Genomic DNA, 27,012 nt, shown 5'->3' on the forward strand with positions numbered 1-27,012 from the left:
GATGACAATGTGGACAGTGCACAGAGGAGCTGTTCACCCATTTCTGAGCACGATTGCACCGTTTATAGTGTGTGAACTAACTGGGAATCCCTCTGTTAAGATATCAGTGCTTGAACTGCAGACACTAGAGCCCTGGGGAAGATGGCCGAATTCACAAAGGTTTTTCTGCGAGTAGTTATGTCGTACATGTAACTAATGCACAACTCTTGTCTTAGAAGAAGGTTTGTAAACCAGGCCCAACTAGTGGCAAACCAGAGCTATGTGTTTCTGATTTGTTCTGTCTGCTGCTCAGCTTACATGTGCATATAGAAGCTCCAATTTTGTTGAAAACAGGCACACATTTCCTTGCTGTGCTTGAGCGCGCTGTTCATGATATAGCCCTGATCAGTAATGTACCTTTATGCTATATATATCATCAAGATACAAATATGTGCAGTTAAGTACAGTGCACCTATACTTAACTATATATCATAACCATGTCGATATTATAAAAACGGGCTCAAATACCATTTTTGATCATTTAGGCATGAGCACTAAGTGTGTATGTTCTAAAAGTTGGTGTTTTTACCAAGAGGAAATGTATTGCCCTTTCTACTTTTCTGTCAAAATGAGGCAAGAAACCCCTGTATATGTTATTTGTTACTTTTTAGGTCTCGCCTGAGACAGCGCTTTAGCGTGTAAATGGGGGATCTGGAAGTGCAAACGAGTGCATACAGTGCATGTGCGCCGGCCGGGCGCGCGCACCATTTGGAGGCCTGAAAGCACTCGTTTGCTTTCACTTTTGCGGGCCGCACGGCAGTAAAGATCGGCAGTAAAGATTGCAATCTCTTTGTTCCCAGCATCAGTGAGATGCAAATGAACAAGTGAGATGCAAATGAACAAACAGCGTGAGGCCAAAGGTCTTATTTTTTTTAAAACAAACCAGGTCACTGCTACAGTGAAAGGAACAACAAGCATTTACAATGCAATAGGTCTCGCATTTATGCGAGTTTGAGCTATTCACATTGCAAATAACAATGCCTTTTATTTGTGTTTTCGTTTTTCAAACATAAATAAAAGGCATCGTCATTTACAATGCCAATAGCTTAAACTCGCGTAAATGCGAGACTTATTGCATTGCAAATGCTTTTTTTTAACTGTGCTGTAAATGCGGATGTCAGGCTCTCGTTTGGGGGGGAGAGAGTTCTCTCATTTGAGACTAATTAGAACTCATAAAACTTCACGTTATCAGAATAATGAAACAATATATTTCTAAAGTGTGGTATGATCTGTAAAATATTGATTGTATGCACGACTCGCACCTCGCCTTTCATTGTTCATCACCATGTCTACATACACCTATCATAGCTATAAATTGCCCTCTTTAAATCGGATTCAGTGCTCCATACATTACTTTGTAGAAATGCTCTCGTTCTTAATACATACAGATACAGTCCTGCACAATTCGCTAGAAAACAAAATCACACCATAAATTGATAGAAAGTAATGTAACACTTGTTCCGGAGGGCAAACATTTTCAGAGATACTCGATGCATGCCAGTGGTTCCAGGGAGTGCTTAATTTGAGCCTGTGGTTTCCGTTGCTTGGCACCAACACTTAATTGACAACCTCAACACCGACAGTCTGCCACGTGGTGGCCCTGCCCTGAAGGCAACAAAAGTTGTACATTCAAAAAAATGACTAATACCTACCGCTCAAGCCATTGTTATAGCAATGACGGTCCTGGAATAGCCTGAATTGTCACACTTGCAGGAGTGTGATGGTAGTAATTTTGTTTGTGGTGTCATTGGTAGCACTAGCAGAGGCAATGGGTGGCACAAGCTGCAGTGGCCCCCTGATGAGGGCCATGGCACTTTTTTTAAATTTTTTTTATACAAATTAAGCACTGGTTCCAGGCCCTCTGAAACAAACTAAGTTTTATGTTTTAACTGCTAAAAGCTACTGAGGTAAGAATTATGTTGCCCATCCTACCCAAGAGCACAGCCAAATATGATGGCTGAGTGCTTATGCATATTTACACCCTGAACTATCTTATTGTGATGTGAAATGTGTGTCGCTTCAGAGCACTTAATTAAAAACAACTCTTGCTATATCATGACATGTAACATGGAGATTATCTTTGTGGGAAAGTAGGATCTGCTTTCATGGTTACCCCCACTTGTTGCTGGTGTCATTATATTTTTCTGACTAGTCTGACTGAGATCCTGCTAATCAGGACCCCAGTCTCCTCTTCTCCCCTAAATTGGATCATGGTGAGTACTTACGTACACTCCAGATTGGCTACTGGTGTACCCTTGTAAGTCCCTAGTATATTGTACTAACGTACTCAGGGCATAGGTACACCTGGGGTCCCCCAAGGGCTGAAGCATGTATTATGCCACCCACGGGAACCACCTAAACTGTGACTACAGGCCTGCTATTGCAGCCAGTGTAAGCTGGTGCTTTCACAACTTACGACAGATATGTTTCCTAAATCTGAGTTCATTGCACTTAAAATCTATAAGCCACCCCTAAGGCAGGCCTTTCAATCCTGAAGGCAGGGTGGTCAGTTATAAGTGTGAAGATACCGCTGCATGAGCAGGACACCCCTACAATCCACGGAGTCCATTCTCACAGTTTGCAAGTGCATCAGCCATTACGATACATGGAGTGGCCATGCGTCATTATGCGATGGCTAACTCTAAACTGGCTGTAACGAACCCTGGCGTGTTTGGTATCGAACATGTTGGAATCATAAGCCCTCAGTGCTCCCAGTACCAGTCTTCCAGACCCGGAGAGCAAACTATGGTTGCTGCCGACCAGAGACACGATTCTGCCCTCCTGCTGCTGAGCCAACCTCGAGCAGGGGATGGCAGGACAGTAGGTTTCCTGTCGCAGGGAGGTGTGACCACCTCCCAGACAGGACTTAGTGTATTGGGCCAGGTTGGGGGCGCTTGCCAGAACCACAAGACCGCTTTGAAGGGCACATTTGGTGCCCTCTTTGCATACTCCAGTTGGAACCAGTTCAGCGAGCCGTTGGCTCCCGCTCTGGCACGAAACTGGGCAAAAGACATAGGAGTATCCTCCCCACTGTCCAGCCCCTCCTTTGGGACGAACCCTGAATTCTCCCAACCCTTTCCTTAGGGTACTTAAGGGATTACCTGTGGGTGGTTCCTTAGATTCATCATGGGACAAGATTCAGATCCGAAACCACTTCATTTTCAACCGTCGGGGCACTTTGCACTTCGCTTTGGGAACCGAGACTGCAACTGGGAAGACTCCTGCTGCTCCTGGTCTCATCATCCTGTCAGTCTTCTGCATCATCTGTGCCTGTGCTCCATACAGGTTCTTGTACAGGCCTGTGGACATCCAAGACATCCAAAGGAATCTCCCTTGAAGTGAACGTGTCACTTCCCTGCACCCAAAGGCACTGTAATAAAGCTGACCAGTCTGCTATCCCTGGGCTCCTACGGATTATGAAAGGTTCAGCAACACAGGTGGTGGTTCTTCAACTCCCTCAAGGCCATCACTGTCTTCACAACAAGTTTGAAGGCAGTATCCCTCGTTGGAACCGCTGGAGCAGTACCCCTGTTCACCACATGGACTTGCTGCTGCCAAGACTTATTGACTCTCTACACCAGAGATCTTCAGGCTCCAAGAAGCTCCAGCCTCAAGCATCTCTTGCTACCAAGATCTTCCTCCTCATCACATCCTCTGCACCGTGGGCCTTCATGATTGGTGAGCTGCTCGTGGTCCTCTTGCGACTTCTGTGCCTTCAACCAGTGGGTCCTCTTGAGGGTCTTCTTTGGCTCCAGTGGGCTCCCCTGCTTGCTCGGGTCTGCTCTTACTTACCTGCTCGTGGTGAGTCACTTGGATCTTGCTGGTCTCAACACTGCACCTTTTTCATCTACTACGTCTGTTGCCGTTGCCAAGGCTTGTTGGTGCTCCTGACAGACATTGACCCCCCCTGGCTTTTGACATTCAACGTGGGACAGTTTGTGAATGACTCATAGTCTTCCACAGTGTCGCCTGGTCTGCACAGCTGCAGCTCCAAGGTCACCCTCAACTCTCCTGCATCTCTCGGTGGGCATTCGTCTTCCGTGCCTTCTGGTCACTACTGAGTGGCATGTCCCCTCTGCTTGCAGGTACCCCTCATCTTGAATCCACCTTTGGGTTCCACCAGACTCTTTCATCTTCTTTACCAGTGGCATCTTCACTGAAGTCCTCCATTGTGGGCTACAGCAGTTTCCGACGTCACTTTGCACCTATGCACCTGGCTTCCCTGGTGTGGTTATCCTGGTTCCCAGGGTATCTACGGATGGGGTGGCTCTCCAACCTTCCATCTTCCACAGGGTTACTTCAGGGTTCTATGGGAAGGGTCCATCTTCTTAAAAACTGCAACTGCCGTTTACCCATTGGCTTGTATTGAGCACGCGGTCGTGTTCCCACTCTTCACACGGCCTCAAAGGGGTTCCTGGGTACTCACCTTGGGTCCCCGGCTCTTCTATGTCTTCTGGGTCCGGACTCGACTTAGGTCATGGTTCACATTCAACTTTCTAAGTATATGTTTTGGTCTCGCCATGGAGATCACTGTGTATTTGTGCTGCTTACGTGTTCTATTACCAAAGTAATGTGTGTAGTGTGAGTATATCTCTGGGTAGGAGATAGTGCATTGTGTTACTAAGTGTTTTTATAATAAATACATATTTTTATAACTACACTGTGTGGTTCTTTTTCAGTTACCCTACACTATATGATTAGCACTGGTAAAACAAGCTGCTTTACACTCCTTCTGGACTAAGCCCGAAGGCTGCTGTCCACAGCTACCACTTAGTTAGCTTTCTAAGGATGCCTAAGACACTAAAATCACCTTAAGTGTTGTCTGGATTAGTGCAGGGTGCTACACTTACATAAGTGAGCACCATATACTAAGCCAGCCTTCTAAAATCTTTAACCTGAAAGTGAAGTTTCAGAAACAAGGGAGCTTGGGCCCAATTAACTAACAGACAAGTCTCAAGTAGTGGTCACAAATTGTGTATTGACTTTTTGAGACTTGTCTGTAATTTTTTCATGTGACCTTAGTACTGATATTTCACATCTGAAAATGTCAAGTCGTAGTAGGGTTGTAGAACGACTAGTTTAATGAATATTGATTAGGCAGTTTGCTATTTCCCACTTACTGTTATTGGCTATGAACACAGGGATGGTGGCCTGCAAGGAACAGCAGACCATCATCCCTGTGTTCTCTTTCCCAAACGGGATTTTTTTTTTTAGGTCTGGAGTTAGCCAAAAACAGTTGATTTTACTAAAATTATATGTATAATATAGTTACTTACAGGAGCTCTCAGTCACCCCTCCTTATACATTTCTCTATTATTGTGTCATTCAATTTTTACTTTGGCCCACTATAGCATACAGCTTGGGGTGGTTGGTCAGACCACTTCTTACATTGGCTAATTTCACTGTGAAAGGTGGCATTCCACCCTTTCACAAAGAGATTATCCGCATACAAGTAGTTCTCTTCAGGGGCTTCCATGCCAATATGTGCCAACTCCAGACTGATTAGCTTTGCCATTGCTTGTCTTAAAAAGCGGCCAGTGTTTCTTAAAGGATTCGGAGTTGCATTAAAACAAAATAAAATCATTTTTTTTTCATAATCACCTGTCTCACTCCCTTAACCCCCATGGCTACCAACACAATTGCAAAGGGTAAGCTATCCAAAAAAACAGATTCCCTTTGCAAATGAGCTACCAGCTTCTTTGAGGTGTTGGTAACTTTACCATGATTGCAAACCCTGTTATTTTTTGAATCGCAGGGTTTTTGACTGTAAAATCCTTTAGTACATCTAGCCACTATAAGTATGTACCTTTTGAGGTCCGTCTTGACAGCGCCGCTGTCACTAGATCTTATTAGATCAACAGAAAAAAAGCTTTAGTCAGCACCACTGTGATAGGTGCCTTGGCACCACCCACATGTTGATTTTCCTCCCTAAAAGCATTTGATTGGAGAGAGGTTGAGTGGTTTCGCTGAAAAAGAATGCTTGTATTGCACTTTTTGCCTCGATAGGAAGCTTATGCTTAGTGCAGTACCTCTGAGTTGGTCTTAGTAAGAAGCCAATGATGCCATATGTCAGTTCATCTCCCATAGGTTAAGACAAAGGTAGTAGGCCTGACTTATTTATTGGGAAAATCTTGTTATAACGCCTTTAGACTTTTAAGGGTAGGTTTTTATAATAGTGTTAAATTCGTTATACAAATAATTTGTTACATGGAAAGTCATAGATCACCATTGTAAGCAAGGGTTTTGGTGTTGGCTACACCATCTGACAAACCTTGGTGGAAGATCTCCACTGCAAGAATTATTGATACGTTTTTTAAAGTTTTTTTCAAATTATTTTCTCAACTCTCATTTTGTATTTATTTGTAATTTACTTTGATGCCTATATTGTGCTAAATTTGAGGAACAGATGGGCACACTAGAAGTGGATTTTTTCATAATCATGTGCCGTTGTTCCCAATTTGCACAAAGTAGCAAGATTTTAAGACGGAGTTAATTGTCTTGTGTGTTCTATCTTTTCCTTTGTTATTAATTTGTTGATTTTATCTGTAATTTGATGTGTTATAAACTTTTCAACCTTAAATTTGATAATGACTCTTCCTAATGTGATATATTTTCATGTCTGAAAGTTTTCTTTATTTGATACACATTTGTACTAATATATGGAAACATTTGTTATTAAAATCGTGAGAAAAATCTTTGGAATCATTTGTGGCATTTACCTTACTTAGGATTGGGGTTATGAGTATATGTTGAATGACATTTTGACTCTGAATGTATGAATGAACAGTTGGTAGAATCAGTGTGGTGTATTGTGATTGCAAAGGAAAAAGGTTGTGGCTTGACAATTTAATTACTGTGTGACTGATGGTTGACTTGTGGACTTGTGACCAAAGCAGTTGCCCTACTTATTTATTTTGAAAAGCATATGTTAAACCCAATATGCCTTTATGTGTGGATTATTATTATTACACTGCTAAAGCCTGTAGCCAGATATTTTTTGATATGAATTCTCAGAGATTACTGCAGTAATGAAGGGTTTTGGTGTTGGTTACCCTCGCAGTCAAATTCTGGGGCTAGAATATTTGCAATGCGATAATCCTTGCTAGGCTGTTTTAGGAGGGGTTGTTTATTGTTTTCCAAATGTCTTTTTCTATACATTTGTAATTTTATGACTGTATTCCAGGTGGTTTCCTTGTGTGGACGCTTATACTCAAGCCAGTGGTAGAGGCTACATATGTATCATTCTTTTATTGGGAAACGTTATGTCAGATACCTTGAGTATGAACAGTTGATTATAACATGTTGAGACAAATGCAATAGGCTTGATTTATTTTACTCTGAAGCACATTTGTTCGAGCCATTAGGCCTTTAAGGGGGGATTATTATTATTAGACTGTGTTAGAAGCCTATGGACAGGTATTTTGTTACATGTAACCTTGCAAATTACTGTAGTAGGCAAGGGTGGTGGTATTGATTATCCCCTCCTGCAAATAATGCAGTTAGAAGATTTGCAATGAGATGTTCCTTGTTAGCCCGTTTAGAAGGGTTTATACATTGTTTTGCCAAATACAGTATTGTACTTGTTAGTAATTTTATGACTGTATGCCTGATTGTTGAATAAAGGAAAAGTGTGTGTTCCACTGGTATTTTGTACACATTTGTAACTTTATACATAGGGTTTAATGGTGTATGATTATTAAAGTACTTTTTAGTTTACCCTAATAATCGTGTAATGAAAATAAATCATAAAAATACATACTTTGATTCAGTCCTTTTCAGCTACTGCTCTGTTTGAGTGCCACTCGTCTTCTGTTTCTGTTCATAATAGCATAGAGCAGTTCAGCCCACTTTAGCCATCAGTTCTATTGCCCTTTGAGTGATGACGTTTCACCTGATCACATGTGCATCTCCACGTCACGTAGAGTGTGCTGTAGTGTAAGGGCTGATGGACCAGTCATTTAGTATTTTTATTATCTACTTTCATAGTTACTTTTTCAATTTTTCCTTCAACCTAATTTATTTAGTTATTTATGTATTTATTTAGGAGTGCTTGACAGCTGCCCAGACATTGCAATTGGGCTGTTCACTTGCCCCTCATTTCCTTTGCAGTGTGCATTATCCCGCATTGCCAGTGCTCGAAATTGGTTGGCCATCTTGGAGTAATATTGCGCTGAGTGTAAACAAGTTTTATTCCAAGAGGAAGTCCTGTTTAGATGCAACAAGTCGGCCATCATGAATCGGTATAACAGTGATACACTATGCACCATAACTTTCCAAGTTGACCGCCCAGAAGAACATTTAGTAGGTGGCCATCTAAAAATGTGATAGTGCTGTTCTTCTGCATAGTGTTCATTAATTAAGTGTCCAGGATTCCTTCTAAATCTGACACCCATTTTGGAATTTTAAAACAATGATTGACTATGCACAATACCATTCCAAGATGGCCACCCATTGCTAGGCTTAGTTTTTACTTATGTTCCAATGCAGACACATGCCTCCCAAATTTATGTGGCAGTGTTTTTTCTTTCTTTAACTTTTATTCTTTTATTTATTTTATTTATAAAGTTTTATATAGCGCAAACAAGATCCCAAAGGATAGCAGAGCGCTTTACAATAAGTTGGTAGAGAGGACAAAATGAAATATACACAGAAATTGTGGAAAGAAAAAAATAAATAAATAGTTAAAATAAAATAAAAAACAATGATAAACAGTAAGCAATGGTTCACATAAAAGGTGTAATATTATGCAGACGATACGGTCCGTGCCTGTTAGTTCTGCCATGGAGCTAGGAACACAGAGACAACCACCTTATGAGTGCCACAACCCCTTATGGTAGGAAATTGCTCATTAAGAATCTTTTGGCTTCCGGTTTGAAAGCCGTCGTCGAGGCGAGTCTGCGTACATCCGGAGGAAGAGAGTTCCAAATTTTAGGGGCAGCGCCAGAGAAGGCTCGGAGACAAGTTCTCTTTTTGCTAAGGATGATAGGTTTCAGGAGGAGAGTAGAGGCGCTTCTAGATGCCCTTACCCCACAGGATAATTCAAGTTTTTGCGCTAGATACGTGGGAGTATTGTAGTGAAGGGCTTTGTGCGTCAGGATTGCAATCTTTAGCTGGATTCGTGCTTCAAAGGGTAACCAGTTGAGAGATTTAAGGACTCTGGATATGTGCTCATTTCGTTTGGAGCCTGTGATCAGTCTTGCTGCAGAGTTCAGCGAGGCCCTAAGTGGAGCCAAGGCGTATTCAGGAAGGCCACAGAGAGTTGCACTGCCATAGTCTAACCTTGGTAAGACAAGAGCTTGTACTGCCTGCTTGAAATCCTTTTATGGCAGGAAGGGTTTGATCATTCTGAGTGCCCTCATTAGGTGGTTCGCTCCCTTACAGACATTGCTGATATGAGTCTTCATACTCCGGTGCTTGTCCACTGTGACTCCGAGCAATTTGGCTGAGTCTATGATGATCGGAGTGCAGTTGAGAGCCGTGAGGTGAGGCCACCAGAGATCGATCTTGGGGGTGTTGTTCGGTGGGGAGATGCGCAAGAATTCCGTTTTGGAAGCGTTGAGCAGGAGATGGTTCTCGGTTAACCAATTTTGGGTCGACATGAGGATAGAATTTAGTGAGATGATGTTGTCCGGGGATGAAATTTTCAAATAGAGTTGTGTGTCAGCATACATGTGGAAGAGAATATTCGTAGAGTTAAGTAAGTTAGTAAGAGGTTCCAGGAAAAGGATGAAGAGGATAGGAGAAAGGGCGGATCCTTGGGGGACCCCCATAAGTACTGGGAAGGGCTGAGAGATAGCGAGTGGTTTGTCTAAAATCTTTGAGATCTGTGGAGAAGGAAGGATGAGAACTAGTGGAGCACCCGATCCGAGAAACCCATTCTGTTCTGTAGGATGGATAGGAGACTGTCATGATTGACCGTATCGAATGCAGAGGAGAGGTCAAGGAGGATCAAGAGGCAGGATTTGTTTTTGTCAAGCATTTTCAGGATGTCATAAATGTGTATAAGGGCTGATTCAGTGCTGTGACCCCTCCGGAAACTGGATTGATGATGGTCTAAGAGTTGGTAGGTCTCAATGTGAGCACAGAGCTGGGATTGGACACATGTTTTGAGAAGTTTCGCTAGGGTGGAGATGTTGGAGATAGGACGGAAGTTATTGAGATCCGATTTGTCAGCGTTGAGTTTTTTTAGAATAGGTGAGACCTGGGTTGCTTTTAGGCAGTTGGGGATCAAGCCTTGAGATAAGGAGGCGTTTACAATCCTGGACCAGGTGGGGCTGAGAGCGCTCTTGATCTCTTTGAAGATGGCCGGAGGCAGCGGGTCCCCGAAGTGGTTATCCGGGTTGATAGTCTGGAGAATTTTTTCAATGTCTTTTTCACTAAAAGAGGAGAAGGAGCCCCATGAAGCATTGTTCTTAGCGTCAACGACGGTCGGTATACGCTTTTCAGGGAAGACAGAAGGCGAGGTAGCTAAAGAAGGGAGCAATAGGGCCTTCTTAGAGGCGAGGTCCATGGAGATGAGTCGGGATTTCTCCGTGAAGAAAGTGTCAAATTCCTCGCAAGAGGGTGGATTACCATTCAAATCAGAGAGGCTTGTGTGTATGCTTGTTCAGTTTATATGTGTTATATTGTGTAGTGCATGCAGAAATTAATCAGTGGCTGGATGTATGAGTGCAAGGATGAGTGATAGAGCGCATCTATGGTGAATTATTACCTGCCTAACTTCACTAGTGACTAAAGAAGCACTTTCATTTATAAGCTGTTGGCACTGCCACATCTTGTTTAGATGTTTTATTGTTGCTTTAGGGTCTGCTTTAAACGATAATTCGCTGCCCGGACTTGTATTACAATGGCTTACATGCCACCAGTGTTTACATTTTTCTAGTTTTACAATTGAATCTATCTTTTTCCTCCCTTTAGAAGTGAGAGCCCCAAGGCAGAACTTCTGGCCAGTACTGTATCAAGCACCCCCGAGAAGGACTTTTCAGATCGAAGTAATGACATTGGTAAGCTGGAATTCCTTTTTACCTGTGCTTTTGATGCTATATCCTTGTTAGGCCCTGATTACAAGGGATCGAGTAAAGGGTGAGTAAATACAGAGTCGCAGGGTGCGGTTTTTGAGGGCTGGAATAATTATCATATTCTGAGTTTTCCTATGGGAAGATGAATGAATATACCGAATTTCACAAGTATCAGAATTAAACGCATTTTTGCTCCGATACATTTTGTCAGGTTTGACCTGTTGACGTTTTTAACCTCTTCTATGCCCATGACGAGATAGTCTCGTCATGGAGCACGGTTGCGCTGTGCCCATGACGAGACTATCTCGTCATGGACCCCGCCCGCTAATGTAACGCCCGGCACAGGAGGGGGAAAGGTCGGGGCACTGAAGGGGTTAAGAGGGAAGCTGAGCGATGTTTACTGTAAATCTTAGAATTCCAGTCCCTGACCAAACAGGAGTAAGTGCAGGGATCGGAATGTACAACCCGCCTGTAGTCAGCGTGGTAGACTGACTGCCAAGTTCTAATTTGAGTGTAACTGATAACCAGGTTCACCTATAACATTTTACAAATCCAATACAGGGCTCCTTATTTCTGTTGAGGATTTGTTCCGAAGTGTGCAATAGCACGCATGGCAGATACTAATGTTATTTTATTAGCATATTCACGTTTTCCACTGTCTGTACGCCCTCTTTTCACGATTTGTCCTCGTGATGGATTACATGCACAGCACAGCATATTATTTTATTACCAGGGATCCTAGAAACGTTTGCAAATACATTTTGTGTTTTTTAATTAAGGCAATCTGCAGAATATGTATTCTCTTACATGCCAAAGGTGTGATATAAAGGTGACTTAAACTTTATTTATACCATGCTCACATGAGAATGTGCAGATCATAAAAATATATATGTTGGAACCTTTGGACGTATCCATGCTGAAATTTGTCAGAATTCATGTAATTGTATAGAAATTCAGAGGTGCCGAGTAAGCAGCACATTTAGAGTTTTGACGTCAGTCCCCAGATAAAGTTAACCAGCATCACAAAATATACACTTTTTACACAATGTGATTTATAAGAGTGCACCTGTATCAGGCCTGGTACTCTTCCCCTGCCAGTGGAGTTATCGATATCAGGGGCATCAATAATTTCTTGTGGTGGGGGCAATTAACAGTTATAAGGAGGCGCACCCAGAAAGTGCCCTCAGAAATGATTCCTGGAGTAGTCAGAAATGTGGACCCGATTCCCCCATTAATTCCCCATTTTTCCATGGAGTTTCTCCTGGACATTCCGTCTACTTATAGCAGCCGGAATTGTCTGCCTGAAATACACTCAGAACCACACCCTGAACTTTTTCAGATCAGAAAATACACTGACTAACACAGCTATGACACCTCTGCAGCCAGGTGTAGAATAGACATGTTTTTGTCTTTAAAACAGCAATATGGATATAAAGATGCATACGTCAAAAATGTAGTGGAAAGTGAGATAAACTGTAAACATTTGAGGTGGTACTCCAGACAAAAATAGTATTGTTTGTTTTACTGAATGTTCTTCAAGGTTTTGGTTCAGCTGTGCGGAGGAACAGCCTAAACTCTGATTTACAAAAACAGGTGTAACTGACCAGAGGTATAAGCTATACACACACACTTTCATAATTCATACCCGTAATTTGAATTTACAAATGTTATGGACCCTCCATGCTCAAAACTCTGTGCATTGCATTCAAGAGTAGTTTATGGTCTAGGCCTAGGGGGTCCTTGCATGGCAAGTTACAACTTGGCCACCCTGTTCTTGTTTCACTTTTTTGTGGTCTGCCCAGCAATGTATCCCCAGGGGCCTCAGTAGCCACTGGAGATGTGCCAGGTTTAGCTGATGCTGTCTAGCTGGACGACAAATTCTGCAATCCTTAGGATGCACCCAAAAAGAAACCTGTTCAGAATTAAGGACGTCTACTGCCCTCTCAAACAAATTAATGAGTAGCCTGAAACAGAGGCCTTTCCACCTGTACCCTGGTGGAGAAGAGACCAACCCGCTCTCACTGGTAGCATGCACTGAGTCCTCCATAACATGGGTCCTTCCGTCCTTCTTCCCAGCAAAGGTGGGGGGTGGGGTGTGCTCTATGTAGGACAGATTCATTTTTGATCACAGTTATTGTTCCCATTGTCACTCTACATGACAACGTGCATGCTGCTGTCCCATGCCCTGCACCTTGGGTGTCTCATATGTATCTAGGTGGGGTGGGAAATATATATGAATATATATTTCTACATCATGTTTGGCTTGTCAGTCTGCAAAGCATCACAACTGAAGTTCCTCTCCACCCTGTGTATGGTCTATCATAGCATACTGGAGACGTGGAAACAATATGTTCACCACTTTTAGTTCCATTTCATGTATTTGGAAACTAACCCATTGTAATAGAACTGAGGCATAAGGGGTCCTGAGAACTGCGAAAAAACACATGAACCGGCCACCCCTTTCCGCGGGATAAAATTGTCCACAGAAGCCTATGGAAATTGATTTATGATGCCATACCATGTAAGCCCTATGAAATTGTTTGGATCTTACCTCTACATAGAACATTCTTGGTCCTTCTGTTTCTTGTTTTATTCCTAACTGTAACTGCCTTGAATATGTAAATAAATACCTACTGTTTATATTCAGATTCAATTAATCTTTATTCGGATATGAAATATCCATAAAAGCACATGTCAAAACAAAAATACCAGCAACAATACAGATTATTATAAAAAGCACAATATAAAAACAATGGATAAAAAGAGACTTTCCTAAAGATATAGCTCTGACTTGACATTGAGTTTGTTCTGTGTTATCACTGCATCATACCTCACTGGAGTTTCAAACCAGCCCTTGGTATTTGTATGATTGCGTGTGCGCTATAATTGTTTGTGGGGGTCGCATCCCAATTATTTTTTTTTTTTCAAGTGCCATACTTTTCTGTGTGTGTTTAAAAGACGTAGAATTTTCACTAGATATAGCTCTGACAGGACACCGGGTTTATTGAGTGTAATCACTTGTGTTTTCTGGTATCGTATATGAATTCAAAAATCTCTTCCATCTCCTAGTGTAAACTTCATTACTTTTGGATGGTCAATAATACATAGAGAGTAACTTTGTTATACGGATGGAGTGCAATATACCTGAGGCCCTGGGACACTAGAGGTAGATGATAGCACCCACCAAGGATACCATCCGGTAATCACTGGCTGCCCCAGGACCCACACTTGTGGGTCCTCTGCCAGACTTATGAAGACATATGATAAGACTCAATAAAGTAATTTACCTAAGGAGGGCGCTTTAGAGATGGGTGACACCAAGCAATTTAAAGAATATGTGCACAGGCTCCTCTCAAAATATAAGCGCAAGAGACTGCATAAGGATAAGAACATCCTAATGTAAACTTGACGAAGGTGAGCACATAGCTAAATGGCTGGACCGGCAACCAGGTAAGGATGAAGCATGGTATGTATCACACAGGGCTACCCATCACTGAATCACTCTGTAGCCCGCACTCATAGACTCCCTTACCACTCCAATTCAAAGTTGTTGGAGATTAATTATGTTGAGCTGGAGATGCTTAAATTGAACACCAGGAAAATATGTAAGGCCAAAGAGTCTCAAGCTAGAAAAGCCCAAGACACTGTATTAGAATAATGGGAAGGTGGGAGAATAGGTGAGACCAGCAAATTAGATAACTAAGTTCTCGAAAAATAGAGGCTGATTAATGTACTCACTAATGTCCAGGTTCTGGTGGTCACTGGTTGCACAAGTGTGCACACCTAACAATAGCCATAGGTTCAGGGACAGTGTACCTACCATTCTTCCATAGAAAAAATCCATGCAGTTCTTCAGTACTTGTGCCTTTGCTTCCCTGTGTGTGTGTGTGTGTGTGTACCTCCTCTCTCTCTCTCTCTCTCTCTCTCTCTCTCTCTCTCTCTCTCCTTCAACATAGTCTCAGCTCAAGTTCCCTCCGTGTGTTGTGCTTTGTGTTGCCTTGCAATCTAAAATTCTGGCCCAGAGTGTCAAGGTTTCATCACCATGTAATTAACAAACCTTGACCAGTTGGAGCTGGCTCCTTCCTTTACTAAAAAACCCAACAAGAAAGCCATTGAGGATGCTCTCCAAAACATTTAGGGGAGACTTTAAATTTCAAAGAAAGCTTATCTTTTAATTGTCTCTGGCTTCTCAAAAACCCTAATCCTAGAACCAGTCTGGACTTCTGGAGGAACTATGGTGCACCCACACAGAGTCACCTCTCATCAGGAACATGGTTGTGGAAGAGGAACAACCAGGACTTTAGAAGCTGCAGTTTTAACCTCCAGACTAGGCACTTTTGCAGACTCTGGGGGAAATCCTGCTGCTGTGACCTGCCCTGAAAGAAGAGGACAATATGCAGCCCAATGTTTTGAGAGGTGTTGACCAGAAGAACAAAGAGCAAGGTCCAGCTGACTGACGCCTGTGAGTTGAGGAAGAGAGCCACCCAGCAGGTGCAAGAACCTCATAGCAGCTGGTCAGAGATTAATTGAAGATGCCTGCTAGTCTAGAGAGCCATGGACCAATTGAAAATATTCCTTGAGTACAAGTGTGGTGAACCTACTTCACTCTGTCCTACCACATACACTCCCTGACTTTTTGGCACCCCATGTTACATCCTGTACAGTCCTGTGGGGACACTGGGCTTTTTCACATTCACCCTAGGATCCGTTAGCTGATGTTGTTTGCCCTGAATCAAGAAACTATTGAGACATCTTTCTAGCCTGTAATATTTACAAATTTGATTGGTTCTTAACTCAAACCCCTATCCTTAGAGATACCTGGGAATGGCCCAATCCAGTGGACGATCCATGTCCTTTGGTGCCTCTACCAACGGACAAATTTGATTCTGAGCAGTCATTCCCAAAATATGGAATTATAAATCGAGGCATGCCAGAAGAGATGTCTAGAACATAATTTCTACATTACACTCCCATCTAAAATTGTTAAGGAAGAATAGATATCTACTTGCAAATGTATTGTAATTGCATTCATATATCGGATAATAACCCTGAAGAGGCGTCAAAGTGCTTTTTCAGCAAGTAGTACGCTACTCCGGAACCCATAAAGGATTAGTGTTGAATTAGTATAGTGAAATATGAAAGTAATTTGAGTGGTGGATATGTTAGTCAGTTATTTGGATTGAAAAGGATAGTGGAGGGATAGAAGAGGGAAAAAGGTATAATGTATTTATCGCTTGCTACCCCTAATGGGGTGTTGAAGCGCTTTTTCGGTGAGTAGCACGCTACTCCGGAACCCATAAAGGATTAGTGGTGAATTAGTATAGTGAAATATGAATGTTTTTAATGAACATAAGTAGTTCTTATTATAGAGGAGGTTGGAGATCCCTGCATTAGCACTTCCTTGGCTGTCATCTGCTATCAATCACTCCTCCACAAGTGGCAGTGCGTTGGCCTGGGATCAAACCAATAGATTTGAATAAAATATACTGCATTTGCAGTTTCTTTGTAATACCTCCCCTAAATGGAGACCTTATCAGTGTTTAATTTGGAAAATAATAAGTGCCAGGGTCCTGACCTGGAAGCCGCTGCAGCTTGAACCACTCATTGCCCGTGTCATCTCTGCCAATGGTGGTACCAAAACAACTACTAACCATTTCTCACGCCTGCAAGTGTGACAGTTCAGATTATTCCAGGTCCCCAAAGCTAAAGGGGGGGCTGGGGAGGCTGGTATTAGTAATTTTTAATGTATGTTTTATTCATAAACTACCATCGTTCTGCTCATCTCTAAATTAGATGAGCAGTGCCACCATGTGGTAGACTGTCATTAATGCAGTGTTGACAATTAAGTGCCGGTGCCGAGCACCTGAAACCAATTAAGTGCCGGTGATGAGTACCGGAAACCACCAGCTCATATTAAGCACTGGTCCTTATCTTGAAGCATTTTTAGGTCTGGCGTTTGAAACAGCTTTCGCTATCTCCCAAGACTAACAGCTTTAGATGTCTCACCAAACTACTGTTTTTCCATAAAAGTAATATTTAAAATGCGTAGCTAACTATTACGTCTTTAGTGGCTCGCTCCTTGATCTTCCAGAATTGGAATACTGCAGCAGTGGCTAGAGCTGTTCTAGGACCAAAGCTAGTTTTTGATAACTCCTTGTTGACAATTACATTGAGGGCCAGCATAAATAAAAGAAACTCCAGGTGCTGCAGAATTATTTGGTTGTAGCAGCTTCTAATCTTTCTAAACATGCACCTTTCAGAAGCATGGTACAAATTGACAATTATATTATCAGTGGAATTCCATATTCAATTTAAAAGCTCGATCATGACTCTTTTTGAGTTCAAAAAGAGTTTTATTGAACAATGAACAGGTAAATGCAATACAAGATATCAATTGGGGAGAGAGGGAGAGATAAAAGGGGTAGGAAAAGGGGAGGGGAATGGGATTGCAAATGAAATGTATAAGAGAAATTGCATACAAAAACAATGAACATGGGCATTGAAAAAAAATAAAGAAATTACATCAATCCTGATCAAACAATAAATTACAAAGAGCATAAAAAATGAAACAGCGGGGTAAAATATGCAGAACGTGAAAAGGGTATCATGGGGGTTTGGGAACTTCTTGTTGGGCAGGCGATGGAAGGGAAGAGCGAGCAACACAATTATCTAAATATAGCGTAATGGGGAGCCACAAGTCTGCACGTTTAGCTGCCAGTTGAACAGGGAAGACAAATGCATTATCAAGTCTATGGTTGTAACAGACATTATACCACCACGCTTTGAAGGAAATATTGGATGCATTTTTCCAATTGACAGTAATCTGCTGAAAAGCAACAGCCAATAGCAGATCAACAATGCGAGCAGACATATCTACATTATTCCAGCTAGTGGACAAACTGCCCAGGAAAAGGTGAGTAAGAGAAAAGGGGATGCAAGTATGAAAAATAACATTGATTTGGGCCCACACCTGTAACCAAAAGTCATGTACATGTTTGCAAAGAAATAACATGTGTGGTAGGGTAGCAATGGGAGCATCACATGACCAACACTTGTCTGGGGTAGTAGGAAATCGCTTATGTAGTGTAGAAGGAGTATGAGGTAGCCTGTTGTAAATAAAAAATAGGGATGAGTCAACGAAGCCGCTCTGGAAGTTTTGCGCAGTTTTGTCCAAATTTTGCCCCATAAGGATATCGGCCAATCTATCCCAAGGTCATTTTCCCAATGAAGTTCAACCTTGGATTTAGGTCTGAGTGACTCGGGTGTGTGAAGGTGTTTATAAAGAAGAGATGCTTTGGGGGCAGTGCGAAGGAGAGAATGAAGTCGGACAATAGGGGTGGTAGAAATAGGGGGAGGAGAAGAAGCCGAAAGTCGTAGATAAATCTCCAAAACAGCAGCCTTGAGGAGGAGATACTTGGAGAAAAAGGATTTGGGTAAGCCAAAGGAGGAACAAAGGTCAGGAAAAGAAACAAAGGTGGAACCAGAAAAGAGCTGCGAAATCCAAATCAAACCACGTGTTCTCCACGATTTCCAGTAAAAGGGCTTATTACCAATTAGGAGATATTTATTATGCCAGATAGTGGAAGAGATGAAGTCAGCCATGGTCAGAGGAGGGCCAGGAGTAGCTGACAGTAAGAGCTTAAGAGTGTACTTGTGAATAGGAGTGGGAATCAATGAAGGCTTACGGGAGAAAGCAAGATATTCTGCAAAAGAGAAGAGGGAGAGTAAAGTACGCTCAACCTTAAGCCATAAAGGGCAGGGGGAAGTGGAATCTTGTAACCAAAGGGAAGCTTGACGCAATAAAAAGGCCTTCTGGTATGCAGGGAAGTCAGGAAAGTTGACACCACCTTCAGAAGCCGGACGTATGAGCCTAGCTCGAGAAATTCTTGGTTTTTTGGAGTTCCATAAAAACGAAGATAACGTTGAGTTAATCTTGGTAAAGAATTTCACTGGAATGGGGAGTGGAATATTGGAGAGTGTGTATAGAACAATAGGAGATATCATCATTTTGATAGTGTCGAGACGTCCCCACCAGGAGAGGTATAAAGGATGCCATCTTGTCGTGAGGTCTGCAATCTTCTGTGAGCATTTGGACATACACAAAGAAATAGTGTCTGAAATCGAGGGGGAAATATATAGACCTAGATATTTAATGTGGGACGGACTCCAAGTAAACCGAGATTCAATAAATTCTTGCTTGAAAGTAAATTTGGTTAGGGGAAGGATCTCACATTTATCATGATTAAGTTTATATCCAGAGATAGAGGAAAACATTCTTACTTCAGTCATGAAAGCAGGGATGGATTCTGCAGGTTTAGAAAGAAAGAGTAATATATCATCTGCATATGCAGCGAGTTTAACATGCGAATCCGCAATCTGGAAGCCATGAATGGCAGGGTTTTGACGCAACCTGGAGAGGAAGGGTTCCAAAGCAAGGTTGAAAAGAAAAGGGGATAAGGGGCAGCCCTGGCGAACGCCTCTGCCTAGGTCAAAATAGGGTGAAATTTGACCATTAGCAAAAACTGCCGCTCTAGGATGGGAGTATAACAGGGAAACTAAAGAGATAAATCTAGGACCAAAACCAAACCAAGTGAGAGTGTGGAAGAGATAGCGCCATTCAACACGATCAAAAGCCTTTTCGGCGTCAAGGGCAATCGCTGCAAGTGAGTGCTGGTAGCGGGAGGACTTTGATAGGATATTAAATAAGAGTCTAGTGTTGTCCGTAATATACCGGCCCTTAACAAACCCAGATTGCTCCTCGCCTAGTAGGTCGGGGAGAAGGTGGTCCAGTCGAATCGCTAATGTTTTAGCGAAGAGTTTGTAATCAATATTGACTAGAGATATGGGCCTGTAATTTTTGCAGTGTTGTGTATCCTTTCCGGGTTTAGGTATGAGGCAAATATGGGCATCGGAGAAAGTCCCTGAGGAGGCACCACAAGAAATAAAAGTACAAAGTAGAGAATGAAGTCGTGGGATCAGCAGTTTAGAAAAGTGAAGGTAGAATTCGACAGTAAAGCCATCAGGCCCGGGGGCTTTGTTGGGTTTGAGATGTTGCAATGCAGTAAGTAGTTCCTGTTGTGTGACTACTGATTCTAAGGAGGAAAGATCTGGAGGAAAGTCAGCTGGTGTATGAATGGTGGAAAAGAAACGATCAAGGGAGCTAGGGGTAGAATGGGTTTCAGAGGTATACAGGGTTTCATAGAAACGTGAAAATTCAGCAAGAATATCAACATCCGTATGCTTTAATTTATCATCAGAGTCATAAATAGATTCAATATTTAACTTATTGTGCTTAATCTTCAAATAATTAGCTAGGAGCTTTCCAGCCTTGTTCCTACCCCCATAGAATTTAGCAGTAGATTTCAGCAGGTACAAGGAGGCATCTTCTGTAGACTTCTCATTAAACTTCATTTTTGCTGCAATAAGGGCTGTCAGGCTGTCAGCAGAATGTGAGGTAAAATACGCATGTTCCAGTGTTTTAATGTCAGAAAGGAGATTTTTAGTAAACCTTCGGGCGTTCTTACGCTTGTTCGCGACATAACTTATAATAAAGTCACGTGCTACTGCCTTAAAAGCATCCCAGATAGTGTGGTCAGGGAGGGTATCATCATCGTTGAGGAGGAAGAATTCATCAAAAAAGGAAGTAAAGGTGGCTGTAAATTTGGGGTCTGTGAGGAGGGAATTATTGAAACGCCATCTCCTAGGGCCAACATTTTTAGGGAGTACATCAACACTAGTAAGGACGGGGGCATGATCAGAGAGCAATATCGGGCCTATCTCAGAGTGTAGGAGTGACTGAGCAAGGTTGTGGGAAAGAAAGATGTAGTCAAGTCGTGACTGGGAACGATGACAGGGAGAATAAAAGGTATACTCCCGCAACTTTGGATTGGAGAGGCGCCAGGAATCTACTAGTTTATGTTGTGAAATCGCATGACTAAACAGCTTATGGGGCTTGTTGGGGACATAAGGGGCTTTGGACTCCCTATCGATAAAGGGATCAAGGGGTTGATTACAATCCCCCGCCAGGATAAAATTGTGGTCCATAAATTTAGTTAAAAGTGGAGAAAAATCAGCCCAAAAAGAAGGTTCGCCTGTGGTAGGACCATATACATTGAGAAGAGAGACTAGAACACCTCTAAGTGACAACTTAGCATAGACCCAACGACCAGAAGTATCCGACTCATGGGTGATAACCTGGAGGGGAAGAGACTTGCGACAAAGAACTGCCACACCATTGCGTTTGCCATCACCTTGTGAGAAAAACAATTCACCTACCCAACCACGCTTAAGCTTAACAGATTCAGCCTCAGTTAAATGCGTTTCTTGGAGGAATGCAATATCGACATTCAATTTGGCAAGATGTGACAGAATTCGTTGACGCTTAATCGGAGAATTAATACCCTTCACATTCCATGACAATATATTCAACAACATGTTATCAACTTATTTATAAAAAATGTAAGTGACAGATCCAATGAGAGAAAAGCCCATAAAAAGTAGAGAATACAGAAGGAAAAAAGAAGAATTAGTGGAAATATGTTGAAGAGAAGGAAAGAAAACAAGTGATCATAAGTATGAGCCATATCAAGAAAGGGAGAATAAAATGTGACAACGTCGTAAGTGACGCAGAAAGCTAGAAGTAAGGAAGAAGTAGAGAAAAACATGGAGTCAGGAGGACAAGAAATGCAACTCTTATAAAAGACAAGTGCAAAAGCAGTAGCAAAAGGCAGAGAGTATAGGAGAAAAATAAAGATTTTGGAGTAAGAAGCCAGAAAGGGAAAAAAGGTTGAGAAGCGAGTGTAGCAAGAAAAAAGAAGAATGCAATCCTCATAAGAGCAAAGAGTGTCGATCAGTAATAACAAATCAACGTGAAAATATGTGGACAAGGACACAGACATGAGAAGAGATAAAAGGGAAGGGAAAGGAGAAAAACCAACAGGTATGCCAGGAGGGTAAATAAGGAAATGGGGGAAAAACATACCTACAAAGGGAAGATACGAGAAAGAGGGTGGAGGAAGGAAGGAACCACAAGGGTGAGGCAGCACATCGAGGAGCAGCGAGGCTGGGGCCGGGAGACATCATCAAAACACGAGGACAAACTCCTGTAAGACGAAAAAAGGAAAACAAAGGGTTAAAATGTGCCAGGAAATCAAGATGGAACCATGACTGAACACGGAAAACAAGGAACAGCCATAATGTTAAACAATAAAAGAAACATTAACAACGTCATCCGAAGGAGCAGAGAAATACAGGCGAGCGATAACAATGAAAAAATTCTAAAGAAACACAGCATAACATGCAAAGCCATATAAGAATTATAAAAACAGTATTCATCCAAAAGCAGAGGATGATGGTCTGGAAGCATCCATAGCAGAGGATTTGTGCGCATTGATGAAACTTTGTAGGCGCACTGGGTCCTCATAGGTTGTAGTCTTGTTGTTGTGGGTGACTATAAATAAACATGGGTGATAGAGGCCATATCGCGCCCCCATCGCCCGCAGATCCGCTCTTAGACTCAGAAAAGCCTTCCGCCGGGCAGCCGTAGCCTTGGCATAGTCTTGCGCAAAAAACAAGGGAGATCCAGACCAGGTAAGATTCGGAGAGGCTTTGGCCGCCGCCAAAACCATCAAAAGGTCAGTGTACTCCAGAAAGTAGATGATGACCCCTCTGGGTCTCTGAGATGGAGAAGTTGAGGAAGGTGGTCTGCCCAACCTGTGAGCTCGCTGAATGTTGAGGGACCTGTCCTGTGCCAGATGTAAGAGCTTAGGAAGGAACGACTTGAAAAAAGTGATTGGGTCAGATCCCTCAAGTCCTTCAACCAGGCCATAAATACGAAGGTTGTTGCGCCTGTTTCTGTTTTCTAACTGCTCCACTTGCTGTTGAAGATCAGAGACTTGAGATTTCAAGTTGGAGACCACAGAAGATGTTTCTTGGAACGACTGAACAGATTTTTCAACTAAAGTTACTCTCGTTTCCATTTGCGACCAGTTATCAGTAAGGACCTGGAGCTTAACATTAGTCTCTTCCATAAAAGGACGCAGGGATCTTATCTCTTCTAACAACAGTTCCATGGATACAGGCCCCGAATGTTTTGGGGGCGAAAGAGAGTTTGACTTGAGTCTTTTTGTATTAGATTTGGAGGTATCCTGCGAGTTCTTAGATGGCTCCATTGGCGTATCTGAACCAGAAGAGTTAAGAGAGTCCTCTAATTGTGACAGAGCGGAGAAAACCTAAGAATTCTTCACAAATTGGGGCGTAGTAGAACGAGGCAGGCGCGACATTGAATTAAGTCTGCCCATGTGGTGAATCCGCTGAGTGGCTAACTCACTGGAGGTCACAGGAAGCAAAAATGAAGATAGCACAAGAGAGAGCACAGCAGGAGAGCGACGACGTCTGGATATCACAAGAAAGGAGTACAGCTAGTTTTAGAGCACCACAATGAAAACATTCATCTGAGCGCACACAAAAAGGTGAGTGAAGCCGTCCGAAGAAGGATCAAAATATCATCCATGCGTCAATGTAGAGTAGAGAGGCGGCACCAACTCATTACGTAATCCAAAGTGGACTCATTCAGAGGAACAGAAAGATGGAAAGAAAGATCCCCTCACATACCTCACAAGAGTCCGCAATGCATGAAAGCGTCAACAGCAGAAGGCCTCCAGGCGTGGTGTAGTGAAACAATTTTCTACTTGCAAATGAAAGCAAATGAGAGGGATAGTGATAAGTTCATGACAAAAAAAAAAAAGGGCAAATGAAAACAGACCACTCCATGAAGGAACGTCGTCCTTAAAAGAAATAGGCAGTCCAGTAATGCTGACGCTTCATAGAAGGGTGAGAAAACAGGAAAACAGGCATATTAAGAGCCATTAAGGGCTTGGAATTGCAAGCATGGAGAGCGCTGAGCTGGCATCGCAACAGCAGCCTCACAGTGCGCGCCGCTCGACGAGCTCAAAATGGCGGCCGTAACCTGACAGGACTTACAGATGCATTTTGCAGCGTCACGGAGCCTCCAAAATGTAGTCGGGAACAACGAGTAGGGTCAGGGCATGTTCCTACACTTCATCCGTCGTTCGTCACCCGGAGAGCAGGGCAGGAACCGGCATGTCCTCCGACACCGCCACGGAGCCTCACCGATGCACCGCCATCTCCCGCAGGCGCCAAGCCACGCCCCGTCGATCATGACTCTTAAGGTGATCCATGGTAAGACTCTGCAATGTGGCACTCCAACCGTACTGCTTATAAACCAAGTACGACTTTGAAATCTTCTTGTAAAATACTCTGTTGTTTCAGCAAGTAGACGGGTGGGAAGACCTCCCTAACTGTAGCAAGTATGGTCTAGAAAACACAACTACTGAGATTGAGAAGTGATTATACACTTTTGACACTCAGACAGTCCTTAAAGTCCTGCATTACTAGGAGCCCTAGCTTCACAGTGTTCTTTTTTGCTATTAAAGACACAAGATTGAGTGATTGAACCTTCCATGGGTACTAGCTAATTTCCAGTCCTTTACCCTCCCCACCCCATTACCAACCATGAAATCGGGGGGAGGGGGCTTATTAACAGGACACTGGAACTTTGAATTTGGACCAAATCTTGGGCATCTTAATTAGAAATTGTGAGGGGTTTCTGTGCAAGTCTAGCATGTTTTCTATGGCAGTCATTTACATAACTGCCCCGCAGTAGAAGTGATGGCAGAGTAGCCCCTCTAATTTGTGCTGCCAACCTAACACCATTTCAGGTTGTGCCTTGCCTATCAGTTTCATCAAATGGTTCAGTTCTTACCATCAGAAAGGTTTTATTCTGCACCACCAGAGGTTTTGGATTACAAAAGAGGATGGATGGGACTTCTGCCTTTTTTTGGTGGGAGCCTTGTTACTACTCATGCCCTTTATGACGAGAATGCCTCCTGCTTTTACAGGGATCTTCACAAGTCCCTAAAGTGTTTTTGTAAACACTTATGGGAGGTGTGCCTCCACAGACACTTGTTTAGTGGCCCATGCTTTGCTTCAATTGCCCGTGTCAGGCCCAGTGGTGTAGGAAGCTGGGTTTTTATGTAGTGTACCAATGTAGGAGTACACCATGCAAAAAGTCCAGATGACCCTTATTGGTTTACAGGGGCTTACTTTAATAGTCCCAAGTGCTCTATTTGTGGTAGTGTGGTTGAGCAGCTTAGGCTTATCAGAGGATAGTGTTGAGTATTTGTTGTGCAAACAGAGTCAATAAATGAGACACACACTCAAAAAGAAGTCCGAGACTATTTTTAAAAAATACACAGATTTTTTTATATTTTTCTACTCCAAGATCATCGGGATCACAATCACAAGGCTGTTTAAATCCCCTTGGGCTCTGAGAGGCCTTTGTAAAACAACATTGGAATGTTGCTTTGCAGGCATTTACCAGGCTGTAAAACATCGGAGCACTCTATTGTATTCAATGTAGTGCTTCACATTCCAATGTTCTAATATACGTTATAAGAACAAGTAAATAAATTTCGCAATCCGATACAATCTTTTTCATCATTATATAATTTCGATAATGCATCTAATCCTAAATATATCTAGAAAGTGCAAACATGCATAAGTCCCAACATTGAGTATGTTATACTTAAAGTGCAATTGTGCATTAGTGCATACATAGCATATGCAATACTTAAAGTGCAATGATGGAGAATTTAGCAGCTATCGATTCCATATGATTATATCCTATAAATTGCTTGTGCGCATTTTAGAGAAAATAATGTTTATTGTTTTAGGAGAAGGTCTGGACGTGCAGTTCTAGATCTTTATCATAAATTGCCAGGAAGCTGCAAACCTTTTAAGGCCCCCACCCTGCTAGCATATACTTCCTCAAACTTTTAAGTTTGAATCATTTTATTATACCAGTCCTGATAAGTTGGTGTTCTATTAGTCCTCCAATTCTGGAAGATCAAGGAGCGAACCACTAAAGACGTAATAGTTAGCTGCGCATTTAAAATATTACTTTTATGGAAAAGCAGTAGTTTGGTGGGACATCTAAAGCTGTTAGTCTTGGGAGATAGCGAAAGCTGTTTCAAACGCCAGACCTAAAAATGCTTCAAGATAAGGACCAGTGCTTAATATGAGCTGGTGGTTTCCGGTACTCATCACCGGCACTTAATTGGTTTCAGGTGCTCGGCACCGGCACTTAATTGTCAACACTGCACTAATGACAGTCTACCACATGGTGGCACTGCTCATCTAATTTAGAGATGAGCAGAACAATGGTAGTTTATGAATAAAATATACATTAAAAATGACTAATACCAGCCTCCCCAGCCCCCCCTTTAGCTTTGGGGACCTGGAATAATCTGAACTGTCGCACTTGCAGGCGTGAGAAATGGTTAGTAGTTGTTTTGGTACCACCATTGGCAGAGATGACACGGGCAATGAGTGGTGCAAGCTGCAGCGGCTTCCAGGTCAGGACCCTGGCACTTATTATTTTCCAAATTAAACACTGATAAGGTCTCCATTTAGGGGAGGTATTACAAAGAAACTGCAAATGCGGTATATTTTATTCAAATCTATTGGTTTGATCCCACGCCAATGCACTGCCACTTGTGTAGGAGTGATTGATAGCAGATGACAGCCAAGGGAGTGCTAATGCAGGGATCTCCAACCTCCTCTATAATAAGAACTACTTATGTTCATGAAAAAATTTCATATTTCACTATACTAATTCACCACTAATCCTTTATGGGTTCCGGAGTAGCGTGCTACTCGCCCGAAAAAGCGCTTCAACACCCCATTAGGGGTAGCAAGCGCTAAATAAATTACACCTTTTTCCCTCTTCTATCCCTCCACTATCCTTTTTAATCCAAATAACTGACTAACATATCCACCACTCAAATTACTTTCATATTTCACTATACTAATTCACCACTAATCCTTTATGGGTTCTGGAGTAGCGTACTACTTGCTGAAAAAGCGCTTTGACGCC

The 27,012-nt window shown here is 42.5% G+C and overlaps 1 protein-coding gene across 2 annotated transcripts in view; it reads left to right on the top strand.

Moving 5' to 3' along the window:
* The window catches only part of SH3KBP1 (SH3 domain containing kinase binding protein 1), a 1,226,118-nt gene that overhangs the window by 1,074,136 nt on the left and 124,970 nt on the right, over nt 1-27,012 (top strand). For both annotated transcript variants that reach the window (XM_085622521.1, XM_085622520.1), the window contains one exon: nt 10,957-11,042. In XM_085622521.1, coding sequence (XP_085478647.1) covers nt 10,957-11,042 — 86 coding nt within the window. The remainder of the gene's footprint in view (nt 1-10,956; nt 11,043-27,012) is intronic.

The sequence above is a fragment of the Triturus cristatus genome, chromosome 8 (assembly GCF_964204655.1).
Source record: "Triturus cristatus chromosome 8, aTriCri1.1, whole genome shotgun sequence".
In the NCBI taxonomy this organism is placed as follows: Eukaryota; Metazoa; Chordata; class Amphibia; order Caudata; family Salamandridae; genus Triturus; species Triturus cristatus.